Source organism: Pipistrellus kuhlii, unplaced genomic scaffold (assembly GCF_014108245.1).
Source record: "Pipistrellus kuhlii isolate mPipKuh1 unplaced genomic scaffold, mPipKuh1.p scaffold_m20_p_1, whole genome shotgun sequence".
NCBI classification, from domain to species: Eukaryota; Metazoa; Chordata; class Mammalia; order Chiroptera; family Vespertilionidae; genus Pipistrellus; species Pipistrellus kuhlii.
In genome coordinates, this window is record NW_023425404.1 from 45,827,437 (window position 1) to 45,854,404 (window position 26,968).

Consider the following 26,968-nt stretch of genomic DNA (forward strand, 5'->3'; position numbering starts at 1 on the left):
TTAGGGGTAGGCAAAGCTAGAACTGAAAGCCATGTCTTCTGACTCTCCCTGCAGTGCTCCACTGCCTCTCTCCATAAGTGGCCACTCCAGTTGTCACAGACTTGAAAAGAAGAATGGATGTATCTTTTTTTTTTTTTAAATATACTTTTATTGATTTGAAAGAGAGAGAGAGAGAAGGGGATGGAGGGAAATATTGATGGGAGAGAACTATCAATCAGCATGCCCCTACTGGGGAGGCTGCAATCCAGGCCTGTGCCCTAACCAGGAATCAAACCAGTGACCTCTCGGTGCATGGGGCAACACTCACCCAACTGAACCCACACTGGACAGAGCTTTTGTTTTTTTAAAATATACCAGGTTTTTTTTGTGTGTTTTTTTTTTAATGGATTTTGGAGAGAGAGGGAGGGAAGGAGGGAGGGAGAGAGAGGGAGGGAGGGAGGGAGAGAGAGAGAGAGATTGAGAGATTAGTGAGAGAAAAACATTGATCAGTTGTCTCTTGTACATGCCTGATCAGAGACTGAACTCACAACCTAGGTATTTGCCCTGACCCAGGAATTGAACTTGCTGCCTTTTGGTATCCAGGGACAATGCTCCAACCAACTGAGCCACACTGGTCAGGGTTCTTCTGTTCTTAAACTACAATATCTTCCCCCAACCTAACCAGGCATATGTTTGCTTTTATTTCAATTCTGAAGGAGAAATGTCTAGAATGTTCAGTACAATATGACTATTGGGAAAGATGAACTCCCTTATTGAGAGAAAGCTATGTCTTGGGGAGTGTCTCCCAGACCTTAGGCCCTTAGAAAGGCCAGGCCTGTCTCTAGGCAAACTGCCTCCTGGAGTTATCTGGAAGCTTGGGCAGCAAGCACTTCACCCAAACTGCTGCTGAGAGACAAATTAAATATAATCTCTCCTGATGAGATTTCCAACCAGAGTGGTCTGGAAAAAGGTCAAATAGATCTCTAAGCCAAATCATGGATTCTTTGCAAGGCTATGTCTCATCCTAAACTGTTATCAAAGCTCACATGATTTTCATGGAGTCCACTGTGGGTTTGCATGCATCATTTATAAATGTAACTTATTTTAAAAGTGCTCTATGCCTTCAGGATTTTTAATAAAGATGAGTTGTCCCCCACCAGGTATAGAGCCAAAAAAAAAAAGACATTGGTTTAGGTTCTATTTAGGAAATTCATATTTGAAACTATGCAACTACTGGCACTGTGTACTTGTGAGATGATATTATCTGATGACAATTTATCATTGTCAGTGAGATACAGAGCTGTGTACGTATTTTTTTTTCCTTTAATTCTGTGGTGATATGGAAACAATTATGTTGTCAAGGCCAGAAAAACTTTCGTTCTGCCAAACAATATAATAAAACTCACAATGAAAAGTTTGGAAAGTGATGTGAAAGGGTGCGACTAATCTCAAGGCTTTGATGACTTGATGGATTTGGTTACCTGTGAGCCCAGCTGAACCTGGCATGGCGGTTATCCCTCCACCCCCACTCCCACCCCCTTCGCCTTCCAGATGTGCTCCGTGAAAAACCCAGGGAGGGGCAGTTGCTCAGTCTCTGGCCATTCCTCCTGGATCCTGCTCATGGGTTTCTGCTAATTACACAAACCAGGAACAGATGTGTTGAGGCCAAGCACCTCATATTTATTCCAAAATGTGTTTTCTTTAAATGACAAATGTTTTTTCAGGCCAAAAAGAAAAAAAATATTATTATATAGTTTTCTCCTGCAACACACAGCAAAAACAGGGATGCATGTCTTCAAAAGAGGCCGTTCATCCCATTGTTTGAACAAGGAGCTAAGCCAATGGTCTCAGAGTGGAAAGCCCTTTGTAACTGGGTAAGAGCCTTGTTAAGGTTTATTTAAATATGGTATTCTATAAATCATGGAGTTTTTGTTTCCCAAGCATTTAGAGGGTAATTTGTAGTTGGAGTATTTTTACTCTATAAAATGGTTGATACGATTGATAAATTGCTCCCCCAAAGAAAGGAGCCAGGAGGAGCTTTCCTTAAATAGGAAAACAGTGAAGTTGGAAAAATTGAGAACTCTCTCTCCCTTTTTTTCTGCTCTCTGAGGAGACACTTATATGGTTCCAAAAAGACTAATGGCATCTCACAGGAGCATGGATTTTCTCTTATTCAGAATATCGTAGATTGGGAACTGACAATTTGGAAGTTGAGATGATATGACTGGCCCTAGGATAAAATTTTTAAACTATTTATATTTATCCCAGCTGGTGTTGCTCAGTGGTTGAGCATCAACCCATGAACCAGGGGATCATGGTTTGATTCCCAGTCAGGGCACATACCCAGGTTGCAGGCTTGATTCCCAATAGGGGGTGTGCAAGAGGCAGCTGATCAATGATTCTCACTCATCATTGATATTTCTATCTCTCTCTCCCTCTTGCTGAAATAAATTAAAAACATCTTAAAATATTTATATTAAAATATGTTTATATAATAAATATAATAACAAATATTACATGAATAGGAACTCCTGTTTATATAAACAATCTGAGTTATCCAAAATTAGAGTGTCAGCACCATTACACTGGTCTAGTCTCAGGCCAGAATTCTTCACACACCAGAGGCTCCAGAGGAATCATTCCTTCTCTCTCTTCCATCCAGCCCATCTCTTTGGGATATCTGGCCAACTCACATGTGTGCACCCATGAGTGTGATTGGAGGTAGGTGGATAGTGGAAGTGGTAGAGGGCTTAAGAATACCTGGAATGAGAGGAATAGGGATGGGGTCCACATGGGTCATGCCCTGGGCTAGTGTGGCTCTCTCAGCTGGTCCTAGTTCCCAGAAGGGGGGATAATTAAATTTTTTTGAGGGTATCTAAAGACCTTCAGGATAGCTCTTTGAATAGGTGGAGATCTCTTTCAAGGGAAAGAAGGATCCTTTGTAAAAGAAATACTGCTTGTGACTTTAATCTTTGTGGAAGCCCTTAAACCTCAATTGTGCTAAGCCAGAAAAGGCATTTTTTTAAAAAAGGTGAATGGTTCAGACGAACACAGTTTGGTTAGTGTGACCAGTGATCGATATAATTAAGTACTCATGAAGAAAAAGCTTAATTATATCCAGGCATTCAGTTTTCTTTAAATCTTGTTCTAATTTTCTATTGATTTCATTAATACAGTAGTTTATAATAGAAATAAATATCTATAGTTAGTTATAGCAGTATATAATTGTATTTTAGATAATTAATAAAAGGCCTAATTTTTCACTAATTAGATAATTAGTGAAAAAATAGGCCTTTTCACTTACTCATCAAACACATCATTTGAAGCTTGGATCCCTCTGCCCCATTTTCCTTCCTTCCTTCTTTTTCTCTCCTTTCCTTCCTTCCTTCCTTCCTTCCTTCCTCCCTCCCTTTCCTCCCTCCCTCCTTCCTTCCCTCCTTTCCTTCCTTCCTTCCTTCCTTCCTTCCTTCCTTCCTTCCTTCCTTCCTTCCTTCCTTCCTTCCTTCCTTCCTTCCATAATAAAGGTATGCTTTTATTGAGCACTATCTGTCAGGTGCTGCTGTACTGGCATTTACTTATTTCATTGAATACTCACTGCCTCCCTTGAATCCCCATTTTATAGCCAAGAAACATGACTCAGAGGGATTATCTCAAGAATACCCAGTTCTGTCTTCTGATTTCAAAGCCCTAACCTTTAAGACAAAGCTTCCTTTCATTGAGTAATTACCACATGCCAGGCACTGAGTTAGGTTCTTGGGTCTTGGGTTGGCACAGATGTAAGTCATATAATCTGCTCACAAGGAGCTCACAGTCTACTGGAAGTGGTGCTGGGAACTGGCACATAAATAATTGAAGTTGACAGTTATGAAGCAATGAGGTGTGGAGTGTCATGGGGATTATTAAGAAGTGTCTGGATCCCATCTCTGGAGGGTGGAAGGGGGCAGGGCTCAGAAGGGCTTCCTGGAAGACCTGTCCATGTACTGATCCTTCAAGGATCAATCGTAGTGAAGAAGGTGAGGAGTAAGAAGATGGGCATCCCAGCAAAAGGGACAATAGGAGGAAAGTTATAGAAGTAAAGAATGACTTGGCCAGGAACACAAGCCATTGGTGTGGTTAAATCTGTGGGATTTGGGGATTAATTTGTTGTGGAGTATTGCAGAGAGAAATATCAGATTTCTGACTTGAGTTCTAGGATGGATTCTCATATCTGCTTCTTCATTCAATTGGTTGTATATGCATTTATGAAAGAAAAAGATAGAAAAGGACAAGTAAATTAACTCCTAAATATCTTTGTGAAAATAGTTTTGACCTTGTTGGTACCCTAGAAGTTCTCTAGACCATACTTTGAAAATCTTTATGTTTGCCGAAACTGGTTGGACTCAGTGGATAGAGCGTCCATTTGCGGACTGAAAGGTCCCAGGTTTGATTCTGGTCAAAGGCATGTAGATTGGTTGCAGGCACATCCCTGGTGTGGGGTGTGCAGGAGGCAGCTGGTTGTTGTCTCTCTCATCGATGTTTCTAGCTCTCTATCTCTCTCCTCTCCCTTCCTCTCTGTAGAAAATAAATAAAATATATTTTAAAAAAAGGAAAAAAAAGAAAATCTTTATGTTCAATGCATGACATTGAGCAATCTTTCAACCTTGATGGGACTCAGTTTTCTAATCTGTAATTTGGGGGCTGTTAGTAGTAATGGCCTCATAAGTTTGTAAGGATTTCATGAGTCAATATTTATAAAACCCTTGAACTAGTGCCTGATACATGGTAGAGGCTCAGTAAATATCATTTCTTGTTGTGATTCTGAGTGGCAGTAAAATACTTCCAAGAAATACCAAAAACTCATTTAAGCTTGATTATTCTCATGATTTTCTCTTCTTGTCCTCTCTTGTTCCAACTGCAAAAGTAGGCTTCAGATTCAAGTTCCAACTTAAAAATGCTACTGTGAAATAATTGGAGGTTTTAGTGCTAGTCAGTTTGTGACAATGGTGGTGGCACTTTATGTCAGACCATCAGCTACTGACAGTTTAGCATGTCATAATTTCCCAGATTCTCTCTCTCTTCCTAATATCAGAAATCATTCCTTCCCTGTGAGTGGAAGTTGGGAGGTAGATGAGATAAAGGAAAAATAAGTGTTCTGACCAGCAGCGGGTGCTGCCTGGGGCCACAAGATTTCAGTTTGGCTGCTTCCCTCTTTTTATATTTTTCAAATTGCAATCATGAAATGAATTGATATCTTTGAAGAGTGGAAGTCAGAGGCCATCACAAATAGTGGGGGATTTGTGTCAGCAATTTTTCTCCCTCTCTTTGATGGGGGCATAGGGATGAGTGAAATAATCAAACTTTACCTTGGCTTCCTAGTGAAATTACCTGAGAATTTTTTTTTTAACTTTCACCTGAGGATATATTTTTTAAATTGATTTTAGAGAAAGAGGAAGGTGGGGAGAGAGAAACATTGGTCAGTTGCCTCCCACACATGCCCCAATGGGATTGAACTTGCAACCTAGGTAAGTGTTAATTGGTGATGAAATCTGCAATATTTTGGTTCATAGGACAATGCTCCAACCAAGTGAGCCACCTGGCCAGGGCCTCCTCAAAAAAATTTAAAACGGCAGTTACCTGGAGCATCCTGCCCCCACAGATACTGATTTAATTGGCCTGGAGTGTGGAATTTTAAAATCCTCCCTGTGTCCAAGTTTTGCCAGGCTATACCTATACAAGGTCATGTGTTTTCCTTTTAAATTGTAAAATATAAACAATCTGCAAAAAAGTACCTAACACATAAAAAAAAAAGTCAGTTTAGTATATTGTAAAACGAACATCCATGTAACTATGATCCAGTGAAAGGAACAGAATGTTGCCAAATTCCCAGGAGCTTCCCTTACCTTTACTCAGCCATGCCCTTTTTACAACTCTTTAGGGATGGCATTTACAACTCTTTAGAAATACCCTGGCATTTTATAATCACGTTGTTGCTTCGTCTTTTAATTTTACCATGAGTATGAAGAAAAGATTGGCACATTTTTGAACTTTATTTAAATGGTATCAGACTTTTTTTTCCTGGCTTCTTTTGTTCAGCATTTGATTCATTCTTGTTTATGAATGTAGCTGTAGTTCTTGCTTTTAATTATTCTGTAATATTTCTTTATATCAATATGGTACACCTGATGGATGTTTTGGTTGTTTCTGGTTTGGAGCTATTACAACCAATGCTATGACAAATATTTTCATGTGTCCCCTGGTGCATGAAGGCAGACACAATCTATCTAAGTGAATTATTGAATGCATTCTCCCATCACAAGGAAGTGAGAGACTTAATTGCTGTTCTGGTAGACTCTTGGGGTAATAGGAGTTGGCATCTGGGACCCTGTTAAGATTCCTGCTCTGGGCTGGGATTCTGTAAGGTTGTATACTACATTTTCTCAAGTGTCACTTCTCAGTGAGATCCTCTCTAATTACCTTTCTACAACTACAACCCTCCCTATTCCCCTTTCCTCTGTAGTATTTATTATTTTCTAACTCATTCAGATATATATATATATATAATCTTGTTTATTGTCCATTTCCTGACATCATTAGAATGCAAATTTCATGAGGAATTTTTATCTGAATGATCAGGTTGAATTACCATTGCTTAGAATATAGTACATGGCACATAGTGGTTTCTTAATAAATATTGATTGATTGATTGATTGATTGATTAAATATTAGTGGCAGAATAGGCATTGTTTAGGAGCTGGAGACCTGAGTTTTAATTTTTATCTTTGCCTGTATTATGCTTTGTAACTCTGAAATATTCTGTTTCTACATTTCTATGTAATCATTAACAAATGGATATATAATACCTGTTTTGTATGTATCATTGAATTTTAGTGAGTGAGGCTCATGCAAGGAAGTAATCTATATAGATGTGAAGGGATATTTCTATAATCTTCCTTGTTTATATATAGTATCCTGAGCAAATATTGAATAGCTCCATTCCACTTTACTTTAAACCACTCCCAAGAAAAAGCTCTCCCTTTGAAAATAGGCTAGAGCTGACAGGTTAATGCTTGCATCTCCCTCTGAAGACTTTAGTGGATCCTTTGCATATCACTTAGGTTAGATCATTAGACTCATTATAAGCCATTGCAAAACTGAAGAGTGAAATAATAACCCACCACAAGGGTCCAGGCCTTGAATGTGTCCAGAGTTCTTCTCTCTGGGTCATCTCCTTTCATCCCTGTAGGATGAAAGTCTGTAGGCAGTGTATGGCTTCATTTTAAGGTGAAAAAATGAAAGTTGAGAGAGATCTAGTCTCCCACCAAGGCAGGGGAGCTGATAAGACAAAGCCTTGGGGAGAACTCATGTCTGTCTGACTCCAAAACTAAACTCTCACCCACCTCAGGAAATTGAGAAATTTCATTTAAGAGCTGACAAGTAAATATATATTATCACTCCTATAGACAATGTTTCTCACTGATGTGCTATTTGTTTTCAGACTGTCTATGACCAGTGGTTCATCACCCTATTTAACATTGTCTACACATCACTTCCTGTTTTAGCCATGGGGATTTTTGACCAGGTATGTGTGTTTTTTTCTATTTACAAGTTATTTTCTCTGTTGATGCCTTTTAGTTGCTTCTAACTTCTAAGTAGAAGATACAAGTCATAGAAAGAGTCTTAGGAGTGCAGTTGTTTTAATAGGTATTATATGGGTCATATAATACCCTCTTTAAAATTCCCCACTTCCCCAAGAAGTTTCTCTGATCAAAGTTTGGGTATTCTCCTCTTAGAGATTCATACCCTAGATTCATACTCCACCATCTCAGAGCTCTTAAGGCTCTGAGCATTTTCATGTGTCCTCTGGTGTATAAAGGCAGACAGAATCTATCTAAGTAGAGTTGTTGAATGCATTCTCTCATCACAAGGTAGTGAGAGACTGAGCTGCTGTTCTCGTAGATATAGTGGTTCAAGTCACTATCTCAAAACCATACAGCCAATAAGTGATAGAATTCAGTCTAACTCCAGGCAGCTCTTAAGGCTCTAAGATGTCCTGCAGGAAATAGTCTAACTTCTTCTTAATTAAGAATTTTCCAAACTCATTTGACTGTACTTTCAGTTACCTATTTTTCATACATCACTTATTAAAATGCCTCAGAACTAGTGCCTTGTGGTTCACACATCAGGAAGTGAGGTATTAGCCTCTGAGAGTGTAGAGAACCATGAATGATAGATACAAATTCATGGAACCAGGTTGGAGTGCAGAGAGCTAGCATTTGTGGTGAGACTTCCTTGGTCAGCACATTCCAGAACAGAATTACAGACAAGCAGAGAACTCTCCCAATGGGAGAGAGAGAGAGACACAGCCCCATAGCCACGGGGAGAGAGGGTGCATCACAGTCTTTTGTTTAACACAACATGCTTCAGAGGAGAGAAGAGAAGGAATCATTTATAAAAAAATGGTGGCTCCTTGGCATACTCAGAGCCTTGGAAGGTATTTTCTGGAAGGGGGGACATGTCTGACTGCCTGTGGGGAAACCAGAGGAGTTTCCATGGCACAATGACAGTGTATTATTAAAAAATTTTTTGAAGTATTTTTTAAGGAGACCAGATTTTCTCCAGGCTGTTGTTAGACCCATTTGCTAAGCCTCACTTTCTGGCCCAAAGCCATCTATTGCAAAATATAAATCTTCACATTATGAGCTCACTCCACTCTCCCATTTTGTGGCTTTGTAGTCAGCTATAAGTTTCACTTTTCATATGTAAAAAGGGCAGTGTGTGAAGAGCACATTTTATGGAGCTGTACGCAAAGTAATAGATTCCTAAAAACCTTAGATAAGATTTATGCACATTCATTTTCAAGTGCCCATGTGGACAAGTGTCTCTTTTCTTGGTACTTTGTATCTCCTTAGTATGTGGAATCCTATCTAATAAAAGAGTAATATGCAGATTGACTATCACTCCAACACACAAGATGGCTGTCCCCATGTGGTCAAAGATGGCTGGCCCCATGTGGACACAAGATGGCCACCACAAGATGGCCAGCAGGGGAGGGCAGTTAGAGGTGACCAGGCCAGCAGAGGAGGGAAATTGGAGGCAAACAGGCTGGCAGGGGAGCAGCTAGACATCAATCAGGCTGTCAGGGGAGTGGTTAGGGGTTGATCAGGCTGGCAGGCAGGAGTGGTTAGGGGCAATCAGGAAGGCAGGCAGGCAAGCAGTTGGGAGCCAGCAGTCCTGGATTGTGAGAGGGATGTCAGACTGCCTATTTAGGCCCGATCCCACTGGGCAATTGAGGGGTCCCAAATTGCAGAGGGTGCAGGCTGGGCTGAAAGACCTCCCCACCCCCCGCACGAATTTCATGCACCTAGCCTCTAGTAAAATAATAAAAGTAAGGCAGTTTCTGGGAAAAGATGATTATTGTGCATTTGAAAAAATTATATAATAAGGCCTCTATTGTTCATTCTTTTCCTTTTCTGCTTTGTCAACTTTGGTTCTTAAACTGATCCCAGGATCATAGAGTGCTATGCCAAGAGGGTCTCATTGGTCACATACAAATCACTCATTTTATAAGGAGGAAAGCAAGGTTCGGAGGTTCAAGTCACTGCCCCAAAGCCATCAGCCAATAAGTTGGATTCAGCCTGACACCAGGTCACTTGGCCCTGAGCTTGCTACCAGTGTTATTATTATTATTATCATTATTTAATTTATTATTATTTATAGAGGCATCCATATTTATTACATAAGGTATGGCAGGAACTCTGCTGAATACATACCCATTTAATGATGACAGTAGTCCTGTGACAGAAGTGCATTTGTTAGCAAGTCTGGAAATTAGGAAACTGAAGCTCAGACAGGTCTAAGACTATACACCTACTAAGCTGTAGAGCCAGGGTTTGAACTCAGGATTGTTTGGTTTCAAAGTCTGTGCACTCAATCCACAGTCGCTGGACTGAGAAATCAAGCCCCCAACAACATCTCAAAACCAGACTTCCTAAAAAGAATATGTCAGTGTTCTTCCTCAGACCCCATTCACCAAGACTCAAGCCATCCCACAAGGGGAAAGAGAATCTGGTCTGCTCCCAGAGTTCATAACGGCATTCCTTTCTCTTTAGCTGCTTATTCTCCATCAATGCCCCTCTAATGTCCTCTGTGGTCAGTCCTTGCCACCCTTTTTGGTTTGGGCATTTGGCTTTGGCGGTCACAGTGTGGTCATCAGCTTTGGAGCTGGTTGGAAATGCAGTCTCGGGCCCTAGACTTATTGAATCATAATTTGCTCCCAGGTGATTTACATGCACATTAAGCTCAGGAGTCACTGTTTCTCCAGGATTCCCATTGGGGCCAAACATGATGCTCTCTATATTGTAGAAATCCTTTGTCCTGAACACCTGGTAATGATCACTGGAATCTTTCCTGGGCAGAACCCTCAGCTCTTCCTGCCCACCTGGACTCCCACATGCAGTTTTCCCCTCTTCCTGTTCCCCAATTCTGTCTCACCCACTCCTCTAAGCTGGGAACTCTAGTTAGCCAATTTCAACTCTGCAGCTCTCTGCTGCCATCACCTGGTTACTACCACTTACTGCCTTGGCAATGAACCCCGGGGTCCATTGACTGCACATGATGTACTAGGATCCTAGGGTCAGGAAAGAAAACTTAGAAGTGAAGCCAAACATCTGGGTGCGAGTCAGGTTTTGGTTCTGATAGAAAAGCTGTGTAACCTCTCATGAATCTCTCTTGGAAACTTGAGTTCCTCCTTTATATAATAGGGATCATTTTAGTATCCTCTGGGTTATTGTGGGAACAAAAACAAGATAATGAGTAGTGCATATGAGGGCATGCTTAGACATGCACTTGCTATTTCTGGAGATAGGGAATTTGGGGCCTCTGACTTCTCCTCAAATCTCCTCTGCTGAAATAACTCTCTGTTGACAGGATGTAAGTGACCAGAACAGCATGGACTTTCCCCAGCTCTACAAACCTGGACAGCTGAATCTACTTTTTAACAAGCGTAGATTTTTCATCTGCATGGCACATGGAATCTACACCTCCTTAGCCCTTTTCTTCATCCCTTATGGGGCCTTCTACAGAGATACTGGAGAAGATGGGCAGCATGTTGCGGACTACCAGTCTTTTGCAGTAACCATGGCCACGTCTTTGGTCATTGTGGTCAGCGTGCAGGTAAACTTGTTGGTGAAAACATCTTAAATCATGGCTTTATAACTTTTAAAATTCTGTTTCATTGTTTACTGATTTTTGTCTACTTCTCAGAGAAAAAAAAAATCCTACAAGAACACTGGGGCTTCCTTTTTAACTACACACTTTGAGATGGATGCTAGCTGAACCTATTGTGGTAATCATTTCACAATAGATGTAAATAAAACCATCATACAGTATGCCTTAAATGTATGTAGCAAAATATGTTAATTATTTCTCACTAAAGCTGAAAAAAGAAAGAAAATAAGAAATTTTAACATAAATTACCACAAGTAGGAAATTAGCATAGGTGTCTATAACCTCCACATTAATAGAAACCACCCAATGAATCACTTCTTGGGATTGAGCGTGGTTAGTAAAGACATATGATTATACTACTACATCCTTCTGGTGTTTGAAGAAGAACATTTTTCCGCTTATAACAGAAATAATTTTTTTTAAATAATTTCTAAAAGATTTAATAATTTCTAGGTTTTAAAGTGAAATCTAAAGTTTATCTGGCCGAGACCGGTTTGGCTCAGTGGATAGAGCGTCGGCCTGCGGACTGAAAGGTCCCAGGTTCGATTCCAGTCAAGGGCATGTACCTTGGTTGCGGGCACATCCCCAGTAGGGGGTGTGCAAGAGGCAGCTGATCGATGATTCTTTCTCATCGATGTTTCTAACTCTCTATCCCTCTCTCTTCATCTCTGTGAAAAATCAATAAAATATATTAAAAAAAATAAAGTTTATCTGGCAATAGCTTTCCTTGGAACTATTCAAGAGGTTCAGTGTTGTATCTGTGGCACCTCTGAATCTGACAGAGATGATTTTTTAAAAATATATATTTTTATATTCTATCATAGCAATGCCAGGGAGGAAGGAAGGAGAGAGAGCAACATTAATGATGAGAGAAAATAATCAATGGTATGACTCCTGTATGCCTTCCCTGGGGACTGAGCTCACAACACAGGCATGAGCCCTGACAAGGAATCAAACCATGACCTCCTAGTTCATGGGTTGATGCTCAACCACTGAGCCACACCACCTTGGCAGGCAGGGATGATTTTTTTATCTTCTTCCACTGTATATCTAGAGTTGTGTTTCTATTTCCTTTTTAAACAAATGATGGACAACACTATTAGTTATGGTGTTAGAATTCACAAAAGCTTTCTGATCCATTAAAATCTGTAACTCTGCATGGATACAGCAAGCAATGTGGCTTCTGGTTTGTTTATTTTTTATTGAGGGGGGGGGTTCTGTTTATTTGTTTTTTGTTTTTGTTTTTTTTTGAGAAAATATTGATCAAAGGCTTAATTTTTATAGAGTTTGAATTGCTTTTGGCCAGTTCTTTTTCTATCCTATAAACAATCTCTTTTACAAATCTTAGCTGCTCATATCCAACAAAAGATCTCACTAATCCCAGGCTTTTTCTTCACGACTCAATAAATATTTATTAAATTGAATGAATCAAATGTAAACATATTGCTTTAACATGGCATCTTTGTCATTCATTGGTCCAGTTATGTGATATCATTAAGTCCATACCAAAGCCATCTAACACTTGACATCTTGGAAGTTCAAAATTCAGAGTCAGATAAGTAGCATCCAAAAGCAAACTAGATTTCTCCATTAAGAAAAGAGTTCTATTTGTCTATTTTACAACTAAATAAAACATACTGGTGCTTTGTGAGCCCTCCAAGTCTAGTTCCCCAATATTCAATTCTGCAGCAGAGGAGAAAATCATGGAGTGGCTTGGAAGCAACTGATATAGCTAAGGCATTCATCAGTACAGTGAATTATCGGATAAGGTCTATATCTTGCCACTATATTGGGCACACCAGCCTCTCTGGTTTTGTTGGTTTTGGATCACTGAGCAAATGCGGTATACCAGTATACTCTTATTGACCCAGCCTAGGGAATTGGATGATCTATTCCTTTTCATGAGGCTACATTTCCAGATTTCTGGATTCTCCCTCCAGTGAGAGGGCAACTGTGGGATATACAGTGGCATCTTTTTAGTGGTGACATCTTTTTTGCTTATTCATCTTCAGGTCAGACCTGTTAGTTGGTGCTCCAAAAGGTGATTTGAAAGGTAGTAGTAACTGAAATAAAGGACCAATATCTGAATAAAATGGGAAGGGAAACCATTCTTCATACTGCTATATAAATAAGGGCAAAAATTACCTGTAAAATTTATTGTAGATATGACAGCATTATATGTTTTTAGTGAAACTAGTTTTCAAAATTAACTATAGTTTTGGGTTAGAAAGGAGTTCTGTTTGTCTGTTTTAATATAAAAAGTCCGTTAGTATTCTTATATCTCTTTTTCTCATTTTTCCTTAGCTTGACCATAATCTATTTTTTTTAATATTCTATCATAGCAATGCCAGTGCTATGTTTCTATATTAGCTTTATCTTTAGAAGCAGTCTTTTCCCATGAAGCACACAGTTCTTGTTATGGTTGGATGTCACCACTACATTTCTCCATTTTTGTCATAAGTTGAGAGATCAGAGAAACAATCTTATTTTAAAAACATTGTTTATTCACAAAATTTTGCATTTTGTAATTTGAAGTTTTTAAAATCAAACTATTTAACATTTCTTACCTTTGATTATCAAAGTTTTATAAGAATGATACCCATGGGTTCTCAGAGGGTTCATATTTAGGACTCAGAATAATTATTGGTAACCTGGTGGGACTATCCAGGTCTGTCTGGCTCAGGCCTAATTGGCCTTTGTCTCTTCAAGATCTACTCTCCACCTTCCATCTCCTCAAGATCAACTGTGGTCCACCTAACTTTTCTCTAATGTTAACACTAACATCCTATATAATAAAGAGGTAATATGCAAATTGACCATCACTCCAACACACAAGATGGCTGCCCCATGTGATCAAAGATGGCCACCCCCATGTGGACACAAGATGGCCACTACAAGATGGCCAGCAGGGGAGGGCAGTTGGGAGGGACCAAGCCTGCAGGGGAGGGCAGTTAGGGGTGACCAGGTAGGCAGAGGAGGGTACTTGGGGGTGACCAGACCTGCAAAGGAGGACAGTTGTGGGAGACCCAAGCCTGCAGGGGAGGGAAGTTGGGACAACCAGGCCTGCAGGGGAGGACAGTTGGGGGGGACCAGGCCTGCAGGGGAAGAAAGTAAGGGGGGATCAGGCCTGCAGGGGAGGGAAGTTGGGGGCAACCAGGCCTTGAGGGGAGGGCAGTTGGGAGCAACCAGGCCTGTAGGGGAGGACAGTTGGTGGGGACCAGGCCAGCAGGAGAGGGCATTTAGGGGCAATCAAGCTGGCAGGGGAGCAGTTAGGTGTCAATCAGATGGCAGGGGAGTGGTTATGGGCTGATCAGGCTACAGGTAGAAGCAGTTAGGGGCAATCAGACAGGCAGGCAGGTGAGCTGTTGGGAGCCTGTAGTCCTGGATTGTGAGAGGGATGTCTGACTTCCCTAAACAGGCAGTGAGACATCCCTCGAGGAGCCCCAGATTGGAGAGGATGCAGACTGGGCTGAGGGACACCTCCACTCCCCATGCATGAATTTCATGCACCAGGCTTCTAGTCTTATATAACCACAGTGCAATTATCAATACTATGAAATTAGCCTTGGTATAATACCATTAACTGAGCTAAGGTATCCTCAGTTTTTCCATTAATGACCTTCTTCTGTTCTGGGATCCCACATTGCCTTTAGTTGTCAGGTCTCCTTACATTTCTCTAATATCTAACCATCTGCTTTCCTTGTCTTTCATGACCTTGACACTTTTGAAGAGTGTCAGGAGTATTGTAGAATGTCTCTGGGTTTGTTGGATGTTTTCTTAAGAATAGATTGAGATTGTGGATTGGGGGAAGAATCACAGAGATGTGTTCTTCTTGTTGCATCCTATAAGGGAGCACATGATATCAACATAATTTATTATTGGTGATGCTGATCTTGGTTACTTAGTTAAGATGATATATTTCAGGTTTCTCCATTATAAACTGTTTTCATACACTAGTCAATAGAAATGAGTCACTAAGTCAAGTCCACATTCAGGGCGAAGAGAATTAAGTTCTATTTCCTAGAAAAAGGAGTTTCAAATAATTGGTGGTCATGTGTTATAAACATAACTGGTATAATTTTAAATAAAATTTATATAACAAACAGAATACAAGATTTACCCAAGATTACACACTGACTGTATTGCAGGTTTAGGACTAGGATTCAGTAGTCTTATTTCCCAAATAAATGTTCTAAATAAAGGCATTTGTGTTTCTTAAAAAGGTGAGGTATTTTTTTACAATACAACTATTACTAGTTGCAGGGTATTTGGCATAATTGGGAAGCAGTAATGTACACATGGAGTTGTACTTCTAAAGATGGGGTTCTGGGTCTCAGCAGTTGATGGCTGTGATCTCTTTGCCATGTTACAGGGTTAAAGTCCTCTAAGTCTTATCAACATATTCCTGTTCCATGGATTTCTCCTCTACCTGATATCTCCCTGCCTCACCCATATGCCCACCACTAATTCTGAGTGCTAAAGGGGCCCAAATCAGCTGGGAGACTGAGGAACTTTCTGGATAGGAGAATGAGAAAGGAGAGATAGAGGCTGGTAATGATGGACTAGAAGCAGCATGGGTGAGAATGAATACAGTTTCCAACATCTGGCATGCTTTATTACTGTACTCCAATTTAATCTACAGTGTCAAACACAAGTATTTTTTGAATGAATGGAAGGGCAAAGGATATGAAGAGAGAGGTTAAAATTGAACAAAGGAAATGAGAATAATTTGGTTGAGGTACCCAACTATCCCTGCTATATTAATTAATTCCCATCTTACCTCAGATGACTAAAGTAAGTCTGTCCTTGGTGGTAGCCTTCAGAAATGTGTTATCATTACCACTATGAGTAATATCATGCTTATACTGATTTTGCAGTGCCACTATGCAGGAGGTATTATTGTCCCCTTTTACAGATGAAGCTGAGTGGTTAAATGAGGTCACACACTGAGTTCCAGGTCCAAAATTGGAACCCAGGCCTATCTGACTCCAGCATTTTCTGGGATAAAGTATTTTATTTTACAGTAAGACTGTTTAAAATGCAAACTTTCAGGCAGAATAAGAAGAAAGGTTACATTGAGCATAAAGGAAGATAGATACTTTCTTGTTTATATAGGAGAAAGAAAGAGAGAGGTCATAAAGCTATGAGCACTGGAGTTTAGAAGAGAGAATATCTGGAAGAACAGAGGAAGAAGATGTCTGTAGACACTAAAAGCATTCTTGGCCCTCTTGCTTCTGTCAGGCTTTTCTGGTTTTCAGAGTTACAACAGCAGCTCCTAATAATTGAACATTTCCTATGTAAATGAATTGTTACTGAGATAATTCCAGTATCTCATTTACTCCTCTCCACTCACAGTCCTCTAAAACATGGTTGCTATTACTATAGATGAAAAAAATAAACATGTTATAGGCCAGGATTTAAACACAGATATAACCTCAGATCCCCAACTCCAAAGCCATGTGGACCTCCCTCCTTTATAAAGGTAACTGGAAGCTATGGCCTTCCCCCAATACATAGTAGGTACAGGGAATGCATGTTCCACATCTTTCTTCCATGAGGGGATTCCTAGGACACCAATATCACCCTAGAATAAAATGGGGGAGAAACTCTGTAAATAGATGATAAACACACAGATCCTCTTTCCACCTCAAAATTTCAATTTAAGGAATATATAGGTTAATTCTTGTCACTTTAGTCTATCACTTATTTTTATTTCTGGGAAGCCATGAAAATGTCTGCTTTACCTTAGATTTCTTAGACATGAATGCATAAATGTTTATAATAATAGAAGCTTTGCAATTTTGGCTTCAATCAGAAGTTGCTGTCTTATATATTTAGAATAATACGTTTGAGGAATTCTGTGAATGAGCTCACTTTGATAGTGGCATCAATGTCCTTTCCTCACTGTTTAAGCTTGACTTGTCATTGTGGTAACAATCCCTATGAAATTTCTTTGGTCTATAATTACAGTTATGTATGTGTTCTGCTCATGCTATTGGCCAAACTGTACCCATCTCTATTATTTTTAAAATATGTTTTCTTCAGTTATTTAAATGATAAAGTTCTCCTTTTAGCATTTCAAACAATATAGAAGTGTTTAAAATAAACTCAACCGTCTTCCTTTTATTCCTTATACTTCCCTGGTTAACAGCTATTATGATTACCATAGGTCAATCTGTCCATATTTTTTTTCTTTGCTTTGAGACACACACACACACACACACACACACACACACACACACATATGTATTCAGGAGAAATTCTTGTAACTTTTGTAATATGTCTTTCTCACTTAGTGAAATGTGTTGGACAGCTTTCCAAATCAACACATTCAGATCTATTGTAATCTTATTAAGAGCTGCACAGAATTTTATAATATGGATATATAATAATTTATTCATCCTTTCTCCAATGATAGACATTCAAAATGTTTCTCTTTTTTTTCCTTTTTTTGCTGTTGTTATTGAAGCAATGTTGCCATGCATATACTAGTTCATAGATTGTATATACTGCCATATAAATTCCTAAAAAATTAAATTTCTGGAGTCAGAACTATCTTTTATCAATTTGATAGATGAACAATGGTTTTGTTGTTGTTTTTCCATTGTAGAGTCAGAGAATATAAACATTTTAAATTTCATAAATATTGCCATCTTAATTTCCAAAAATATTGTAGTTAAAAACAAGAGAGACTTCTTTAAGTCTAAAAGATTTATTGAAAGCCACCAGGTAGCCCTAGCTGGTTTGGCTCAGTGAATAGAGCATCCGCATGCGACTGAAGGGTCCCAGGTTCAATTATGGACAAAGGCACATGCCTAGGTTGCAGGCTCCATCCCCAGTAAGGGGCATGCAGGAGGCAGCCAATCAATGATTCTGTCTCATCATTGATGTTTCTCTCTCTCTGTCTCCTACTCTCTTCCTCTCTGAAATCAATAATATATATATATATATATATATATATATATATATATATATATATATATATTATTTTATTTTTTTAAGCCACCAGGAGGGCAAATGAAACAGGGAGAGCCACAGCTAGGCGTAGCCACTGGAGGCAGCACCCAACCACAGGGCAGGGCTGCACTGTTGTAGGGAGAACACTGCTGTTGCCCAGCTCACAGCTTGGCTCTGGTCACACTGGGTGGCAGGTGAGTCACCGAGTCCCAGGAATCATCACCTCCACCACCAGGCTTGTCAAATGTTGAGAGAAGTTTAGTAAACTTTCAATGGTGATTATGATTCTTATCAAGCTTTCCTTGTATTTCAAGGAGATTTTACCTTAAATAACTAATATTTTTATTTCTCTTGCCTTTTTTGGGGTCTACATTTACCAGATATATAATCTGGGCCCATGTCTTCATTTTCATTTCTTTTTTATCTCATTCTATTAGTCTTTCCTCCTTTGATAAGAGAGTTAAACTACTCATTTTTTATAATAACTTATGTATTTTACTTTGTTCCTTTCATGTTCTTTTAGGATTATTTTTGATCCTATGTTTTTATTTCATTTTTTCCATTATATACTTGGATGCCTTGTGCTTTTTTTTTTTTAACATCCTACTTGAGTAATTTACAACTTTTACTATTGAATTCCTATTTTACTAGTGATTTCCCCTTATTTTCATAATCGTTTAAATCTTATTTCTATACAACTATACCAAAACTAAGTAACAATAACCTTCACCAAATGCTTCACTATTCTATTCTGCACTTTCCCTCACCCATCTCCCTATTAAACAATTTTGGAAACGTTTTTACTTTACTTCAGTATTCCTGTCCCCTACTCCTCTCCCCAACTCTTGCATGTTAATGATTTAGAACTTTAGTTCCAGGATGTTATTAAATGCTCCTTAAACATATGTTTTGACTGTTTCAAAATTCTTTCTAAATTAATACTACAGATCATATTCACATTATTACTCATTTAGAGCCAACTACAAATTTACAAGAATCATTGCTCACCACCACTTTTATGAACTTTGTCTTTAGCTATTTTGAAGTCTTTGTTCTGATTTAATTTTTATTTGGTTGCAGCAACTTCCTTGAGTAATTTCTTCAAAAAGGAAAAATAGATTTTGTACTTTTGAGTCTTCTTTCTTTGTCTTTGTATTTACACTATTGGAATGGAATAAGATTGTTGAGTCAGAGCCTTCTTTGGGGGGAACTTTGTAAAAGTTGTTTCATAATATCCCAGTTTCAGTGTGGCAGTTTGATATTAAGTTGATTCTCTCCCTTGTAAGTAATACCTTCTCTAGAAGTGTGTGTTCTTTATCTTGGACTTCACAAATGTCACCAGACTCTAACTTCTTGCATTAATTTGCCTTGGATTTAGATTGCTCTCCCACATTTGAAAAATCTTGTTGTTTCTTATAGCAGAGCAGTTTTCTTCTGTCATTTCTTTGATCTTTACTTTTAAGTTTATTTTCCATTCTAAAATGTCATTTTTGGCATATTGCGTCCAATGATCTGACATCTATGGATTTGCCATCCCTGTCTCATATCTCTTTGCACATGGTTTCTATTTCTTCAACTTTTTGCTCTCTGTTGTGAGATACTATTTCCATTTGTTTTTTCCAGAATATTAATTCAGTTCTCATTAGGGACTATTCTTATTTGGTTCTCTACTCAACTTTTAAATTAAGAAATAATGCTGTTTTTCTTCCAGAATTTTTTTTTCTTGGTATCTAATTGCATCCCTTAAGAGTTCTCATTACGTTTTTTAAGTTATTGTTGTTGTAGTACTTGTCTGTCTTTCCCATTAGTTCTGCTTCAATAGGAGCCACCTGTTCTTCTTCTTTTTTAGTGAGGTCTTAAAATTGTGATTTTTCCTCGCCTACTCATACCAAGTGATTCAGGTTATTGGTATTTTTGGATAGTGATGAAATGATAGGCAACAGAAGATAGATTTGGAGATTTTGTCTAATGTCTTAGTAGCCAAACGAACTGGAAAATCAGCGTATCTTTGCTGAGGCATGGGTGGCAGGGTCTTCTGTTCTCAGATCTCTTGAGGAAAGAAAATGCTGTCCCTTTATAAGCCCTGTATTTTACACCCAAGGCTTCCAGAATCCCTTTAATGGGTCAACATTTTAAAAAGCAGTAAACTTCATGTGGGAAGTGGACATGTGCAGAGAAGGATCTATTTACTATTATATGTAGGTAGGACCCCCTCAGGCAGGTGAGGAATCCGTGGTCTGTACTTAGAACATTTGGAACCTCTGAGGTTCATATAATGATGTCAGAACCTACTTTTTTTTCTCTCTATGAGAACACAAGGGTTCATAATCACCAGTGGCTTGCTTGGCACTCTGTTAGCAGCCCACACTTTTAGCTGTGCTGCCACAAGGTATTGGAAGGCTTGTGAACATGCTCTCAGACCACTATGAACCCCAGTGTCTAAACTTTGTCAGAAGAGGATGAAGGATTTTTCTTTGTTATTATTTGAATAAGAGAAAGGATCATCAGTATGAGATAAAGTATTGGTGTCAAAGAGATTTTTCCTGTCAAAAATGGTCATGTGGAAATTTATGTTCAGATTATAAAATGTACTTGCCCACTAAAGAAAATAATTTTTTCCCAACAGGAAAGTTTTGAAAACAATTTATAAAGTAACATTGAAAGGAGAACCCATTCCACTTTCTTATTTTCTACAAAAAGAAGCTTCACAGGTTATTTCTTGATTCTGACTCAACCTTGACAATTATAATGGCTTTCAGATATAAGTTCTAAAGTCAGTTGCCAAGCAGAAATGTCAAGTTAGTGCCCTGTGTTGTGCAAAAAGTGGAAGAGCCTGAGGTTGTTTGGGAGCTAACAGGTGCAATCATTTTTGTCACAGAGCATTTCAGTAAAATGATGTTCTGAAAGATCTCCCCTGTGTATTTGACTTTGCAGATTGCCTTGGATACCAGTTACTGGACGGTCATTAATCACGTCTTCATCTGGGGCAGCGTTGCCACTTACTTCTCCATTTTATTCACAATGCATAGTAATGTCATGTTTGGTGTCTTCCCAAACCAGTTTCCATTTGTTGGTAAGTGAATCCTACTATCTACTGTGGCCTAGTGTCATTTGTTTGTCTTTGTAATTTATTTTCTGGGTTGGGTGGGACTAGGGGTGATCAATAATCTTTTCTCTAGAAATTGATTGCATCAGAGGCATCCTAATGCTTCCAGACTTGAAACAGGCTCTGAAAGACTAGTTTCTGCTGCCCTTAACCAGATGCAGAAGAGTCATTGAAATAGATGCTTACTGGTTCCCAACAACCCAGATGCACTGAACTGCCCCTTTGAAAACAAGAGGCATAGCATATACTAGTGTATTAGGGCTACCTGAGACTTGTATGGTAGAGGAAAGAAAAAGAGCAAGAAATGCTGGGCTTTGCCTTTTTTACCATGCTATCATCAACATATCTGTCAAAGATTACCAGTGGAACTTATTTTATTAGGAAAGAAAAAAAAATGATGTGTAATTTAGAGACTTCTAAAAAACTTGGTTCATTAATCCATAAATGACATGAAGAGTAGGCTCAGACTTTAGATGACCACAGTTCAGTGTCAGCTTCACCACTTATAAGCTGTGTGACCTAGGAACAAATTTCCTTTCCTTTCCATGCCTTAATGTTTTCACTTCTAACCTGAAGATATTTATAGTTCCTAGTTGTATAGGAAATTTGTGAAGGTTAATGAGATAATACATATAAAATGCTTAGCATGTGGCATTTTATGTAGTACTTTAAAAAAAACAAATGTTAACCATGATAACGGTGATTATGATGATGATGTTGGTTCAAGAAAATGTAGCTTTGGGGACATTTCAGAGTGATTTGAGCAGCAAATGGGTAGCAAAGCACCTTCTACTATTCCTTACAATATTGATATTCTTTGATTCTACAAAAGTGTACATCTGGTCTATCTATGGTATATACTACCATTGCTCTGTACATTTCAAAATGATCCTAGCAAAAGTCACTGAACTTTACACAGTGGGGCTACTAACACACTTCCTCAGAAGTTTTGAAATCTCTAGGGTGTGTTAGAGAAGTTGGTAGCAATGATGTTTTTTAATTCATCCTAACAAACTGTGAAATGACATACAGTGACAACCTTCTTGGGCTCAATTAGGCAAGACTGAGATTTGCATCTACTAGTTGGGGAATCCATTCTACAAAAAGATATGTAGAAGACTTCATGTAAAAAAGCAAATTAAGAGCAACTATAGCGTTATACATTTCCAATGAGGCCAAGGTTCCTCCATTTGTAATTCCATTTAAATGCATACATACACTTAAGAATGTTATTCTTCAACTTTCGCCTTGCCCTGCATGTATAATACATGGAAATTTTAAATTGCACCACTCTTACTTAATACGTAATATGAATACTTTGCTTACCAGAAGATTCCAACCATGTAGAAGAAACATGATGGTTATGAATAAAAATATTAGGCAAGAGAGACATTAAAACTATTTTTAAGGTTCTTTTTTGGCTGCCAAATCTGAAAGTTCAGTGCATTGACTAGAAGATTTTCAGTCCTAAGAGAGCATTCTAGAATGCATAATGGGACTGGAATGCCTCAACCAGAGAAAGTATTTTGTGTGGGGACTGCTCTCTCCAGCTAAGCACATGTCATTCCAGGAATTAATTACTGTGCTCCAATGAGACTTTTCAAAAGTTAGATCAACATTGGGGTTTAAGAAAAAAAGTTTCCTTAGTAGCCAGCAGAAAACAGGAATGTGGTTTTAAATCAAAGCTTGTTTTTATTTTTATTTCTTCCTCAGCCATGATTGGGGATACTGAGCTTCAGGGAGCTTAAAGAGACTACTTCTTTATTTATCCTCACCCAAGGATATTTTCCCACTGATTTTAGGGATAGTGGAAGGGAAGGGGAGACACACACACACACACACACACACACACACACACACACAAACATCGATGGGAGAGAGACACATCTATTGGTTGCCTCACACACATGCCCCCATCGGGGTGGGAATTGAGCCTGCAAGGTAGGTGCCTGTTATTTTTAAAAAAACAAAAGACTCAGGAAGAACCTTTGACCTTCCCTCTAACTGCCTAGAAATTTAGAAAGAACCTTCTCCAGAATGGGAGTTACCATTATAGATAACTATATTTTAATATAAACTAGGTGTGATAGATAGGGAGAAAACTAGCAAGGCCCATTTGATCTAAATCCTTCCTTTGTCCATTGTTAAAGATGGTCTAACAAACATTTATTTACCAGACATTTGCTTCTCCATTTCCTTGTGAAGTGCCTTCTTTCCCTTTGAAGTTGAAACTACTGCTTCCCTCTAATCCCCACTCCCCTTTCTCTTTAGCTCAGGATAGCTTGTAAACCTCAACTACTACAGTAAATGTGCCTTTTATAAATGGCTGTTTTGCAGTTGAAGGATTTAGAAACTGGTGAGAGAATTGTGCTTCACTCATGAAGCTGGACTGAACCTGAATAAGAGGATGCTCCAGCTGATAGTCGCCAAGGGGTCAGGCCACCAAGCAGTTTCCAAGAGTTACCTGTCTTGCCTTCTCCTCATCACCATTGAACATACCATATAGTGGAGAAGACACCTAACTTAGTAGTTCTTTCTTGATAGTCCAAACATCGCCATTCCTAAAAAGACCTTATGGGTCTAGACAACAAGCCTATTAATTCAAGCATTCAATTCTATTTATAAACACAATGTACATTCTCCTTTAATGATAGGAAATGCACGAAATTCCTTGACCCAGAAGTGCATCTGGCTTGTCATTCTTCTAACGACAGTGGTTTCAGTTATGCCTGTGCTGGCGTTCAGATTTCTGAAGGTGGATTTATTCCCAACCCTGAGTGACCAGGTATGTTGTATTGCTGATGAGTTCTTAAAGGGCTGGTTTTTGATTATTGGAATTGAGTTTTTTCTCTGCCTGATTGGAAGCCCAGTGAAGAGCCAATGAACTTTCCATTGGCAAACACCCTCAAGTACACAATGTCACATTACAGTAGATGGAACTGCCTACATCTGAATGTACTAACCTTATGAGTACCAACCAATAAAGACAAATGTCTAGATTAAATATGGGTGGAGAGTCATAAATTACAAGTGAGGTTGGATATTTTAAAAACTTGGCTGGAAGCATTTTGGACAAATGTTCCAAGGGAAAGACAGGCAATAGGGAAAGTTATTGTCTTGGGGGCAAATAAAGGCTATAGTAAAAGAGGGACAATCAAGGTATGTGGTGTAGAAGCTCTAAATATTTGTAGAAATATAGTGGCAGATTCAGAAACATGGAGGAGATGTTACCTTCTGAACAGATTAAGGAAAGGGAACAGCAGCACAACAGATGGATTGGAAAATAGAAAGGATTATAGGATTATCTAAACCAAAGGATTATCAGAACATATTTCAGTATTTCCTTCCAAGAGGAGCATTAAGCAGGACAATGTCAAATTAGGTCTGGACACAGGTAAAAAGAGAAAAGGAGAAAGATGGGGAGATTCATTTGTAGTCACATCAAGAAAAGGGTAAAAACACTAATGGGATGAATAACTGGGCCAATGATGCTGAGAGGAACTGAAATGGAACGTTCCTTGTCATGCTATCCCTATCATTCTGGGGTCAAACCATAAAAATATTCCTTCTGAAATGATTTCTAGAGTTCCCTCTTTGTCTGTCCTTTTCCTTTGGCTGTGAAAGCTCATTTTTATGTAAACCAAGAATATGATGGATGAGTTGAAGGAAGAAAGATAATGATCATTTCTTCCTATATTTAGTCAGATTGTGACTTTTTGCTTAACAGTTTTTTAATGACACAAAAATTGGGGTACAAGAAATCAGCTGAATCAGAGAACAAGGTGGTTTGTAAACCTTGTTCTAAACCTTGGATCTTTTCTCCTCAACTTTAGAGGGAAATGAAAGAAATATTGGAAACCCACCCAAATGATGTTGGCCTCTTCAAAAGGTGACCAACCCCGACCTCCAAAGAAATTAAAACCCCGAAAATCTCATGATACCTTGACCTACCACAAGTGTTGAAAATTTCTGATTCCCATTTTTAAAATTTTGTCCTTGTCTAGTTCTTAATGACTATTGGATTTTGAGAATCTCCAAAGAAGAAATGGCCTGTTTTGAGGAGGAATGGGACTGTACATTGTTATACTGACCATGTTTGGGTAGTGCATGCTAGAAAACCTTAAAGTATGTTTCTATTCATTTAAGATGGATATGTGACATGGAGACAATAATAACTTTTGCCTTAATACTTCTTTCTTACTTATTAGTCTCTTGGTAGAAATAAAAACTGACCAGTGCCTAGGTTAATCCATTAGTTAGAAAAGTTCTTAGTTTTTAGGTGAAAAACTCTGTTTTGTGATTAAGGTGAGTATTTTGTTAATGTTGATGTTGCTTTTACTGAGAAGGCTTTCATTTCACAGAGTGGCCCCTGCCTGGGGTTTGTTATTTGGATGCACTGTCTCACTCTGGGTCTCCTTCCTCTCCAGATCCGCCAGCGGCAGAAGGCTCAAAGGAAGGCACGGCCTCTGCATAGCCGAAGGCCTCAAACTCGTAGATCAAGCTCAAGAAGATCTGGATATGCTTTTGCTCACCAAGAGGGCTACGGAGAGCTTATCACATCTGGAAAAAATATGCGAGCTAAAAATCCACCCCCGACATCAGGGTTGGAAAAGACACTGAGTAATAGCACTAGCTGGATTGAAAATTTATGTAAGAAAACCACAGACACAATGAGCAGCTTTAACCAGAATAAAACAGTGAAATTGTGAGTCAAGATAAATTTGAACCACAGTATCCTTTCACTTCAGCTGGGGCTGAAATTCAGCTGGCTCTGGATTTTGGGATTGGGGCTAGGAGTGGGGCAGATTGCCTCACTTAATTTAAATCTTTGGCAGACAGCTGCCTGGTGCCCATCAAATAGCGGTGTGCTCTACCAGAAACCAAGCCAGATGGTCACCATCTAATTTGTTTTTATTTTATTTTATTTTTATTTTATTGATTTTTTATAGAGAGGAAGGGAGAGGGAGAGAGAGTTAGAAATGTCGATGAAAGAGAAACATCGACCAGCTGCTTCCTGCACACCCTCCACCGGGGACGTGCCTGCAACCAATGTACATGCCCCTGACCAGAATCGAACCTGGGACCCCTCAGTCTGCAGACCGACACTCTACCACTGAGCCAAACCAGTTTCGGCAAATTTGTCATTTGACAGACAAAACCTTCACAATATAAGCACAGAGTTTATTCAACTTAGATACCAGTTGACCTGAACTTTAAAATTTTATATATTGAGAAAACTTATAAATCTGCATATACACAGTACATTGAATGGATCTTCAGGTGGATAAAAGGGTATATACCCCAATGAAAAAGCATGCTTGTTTACAGATAAACACATATATGTAAGATCAGCCTTTCTCAAGATATATTTTTAATATTTAAAATTGTACTAAGATGATTTCAATTTAAGATATCTCCCTAGTCTTGATATCTACCTGTGAGTTCATCCAGGACAAAAATCACCTTTATGCCTAAAGAATAGAAAAATACATCGGTGTTCCTCATTTGTGTGCTTGGCTAGAGATGGTACAGATTGAGCATTTTAGCAGTGGGATAAATTGGTAATTTGGTCAAATTTATTTTAAAAACTCTCATGGATCTGTTCATGAAATGTCAAGGAGAGGCTCTCTAGTAAGTGTTCTAAATACTTTCCAATGACTTTTACAACAACCTTGGTAGGAACTCGCCTTGTGTTATTCTGAACCATCAATGGAACCAGCA

The 26,968-nt window shown here is 38.8% G+C and overlaps 1 protein-coding gene across 6 annotated transcripts in view; it reads left to right on the forward strand.

The window, feature by feature from the left end:
• The window catches only part of ATP8B4 (ATPase phospholipid transporting 8B4 (putative)), a 229,102-nt gene extending 202,952 nt beyond the window's left edge, over positions 1-26,150 (forward strand). For all 6 annotated transcript variants that reach the window (XM_036442585.2, XM_036442537.1, XM_036442619.2 and 3 more), the window contains 5 exons: positions 7,454-7,537; positions 10,885-11,130; positions 21,076-21,214; positions 23,902-24,032; positions 25,675-26,150. In XM_036442585.2, the coding sequence (XP_036298478.1) occupies positions 7,454-7,537; positions 10,885-11,130; positions 21,076-21,214; positions 23,902-24,032; positions 25,675-25,956 (882 nt within the window). In that variant the 3' untranslated portion in view covers positions 25,957-26,150. The remainder of the gene's footprint in view (positions 1-7,453; positions 7,538-10,884; positions 11,131-21,075; positions 21,215-23,901; positions 24,033-25,674) is intronic.
• Positions 26,151-26,968: the final 818 nt, after the last annotated feature.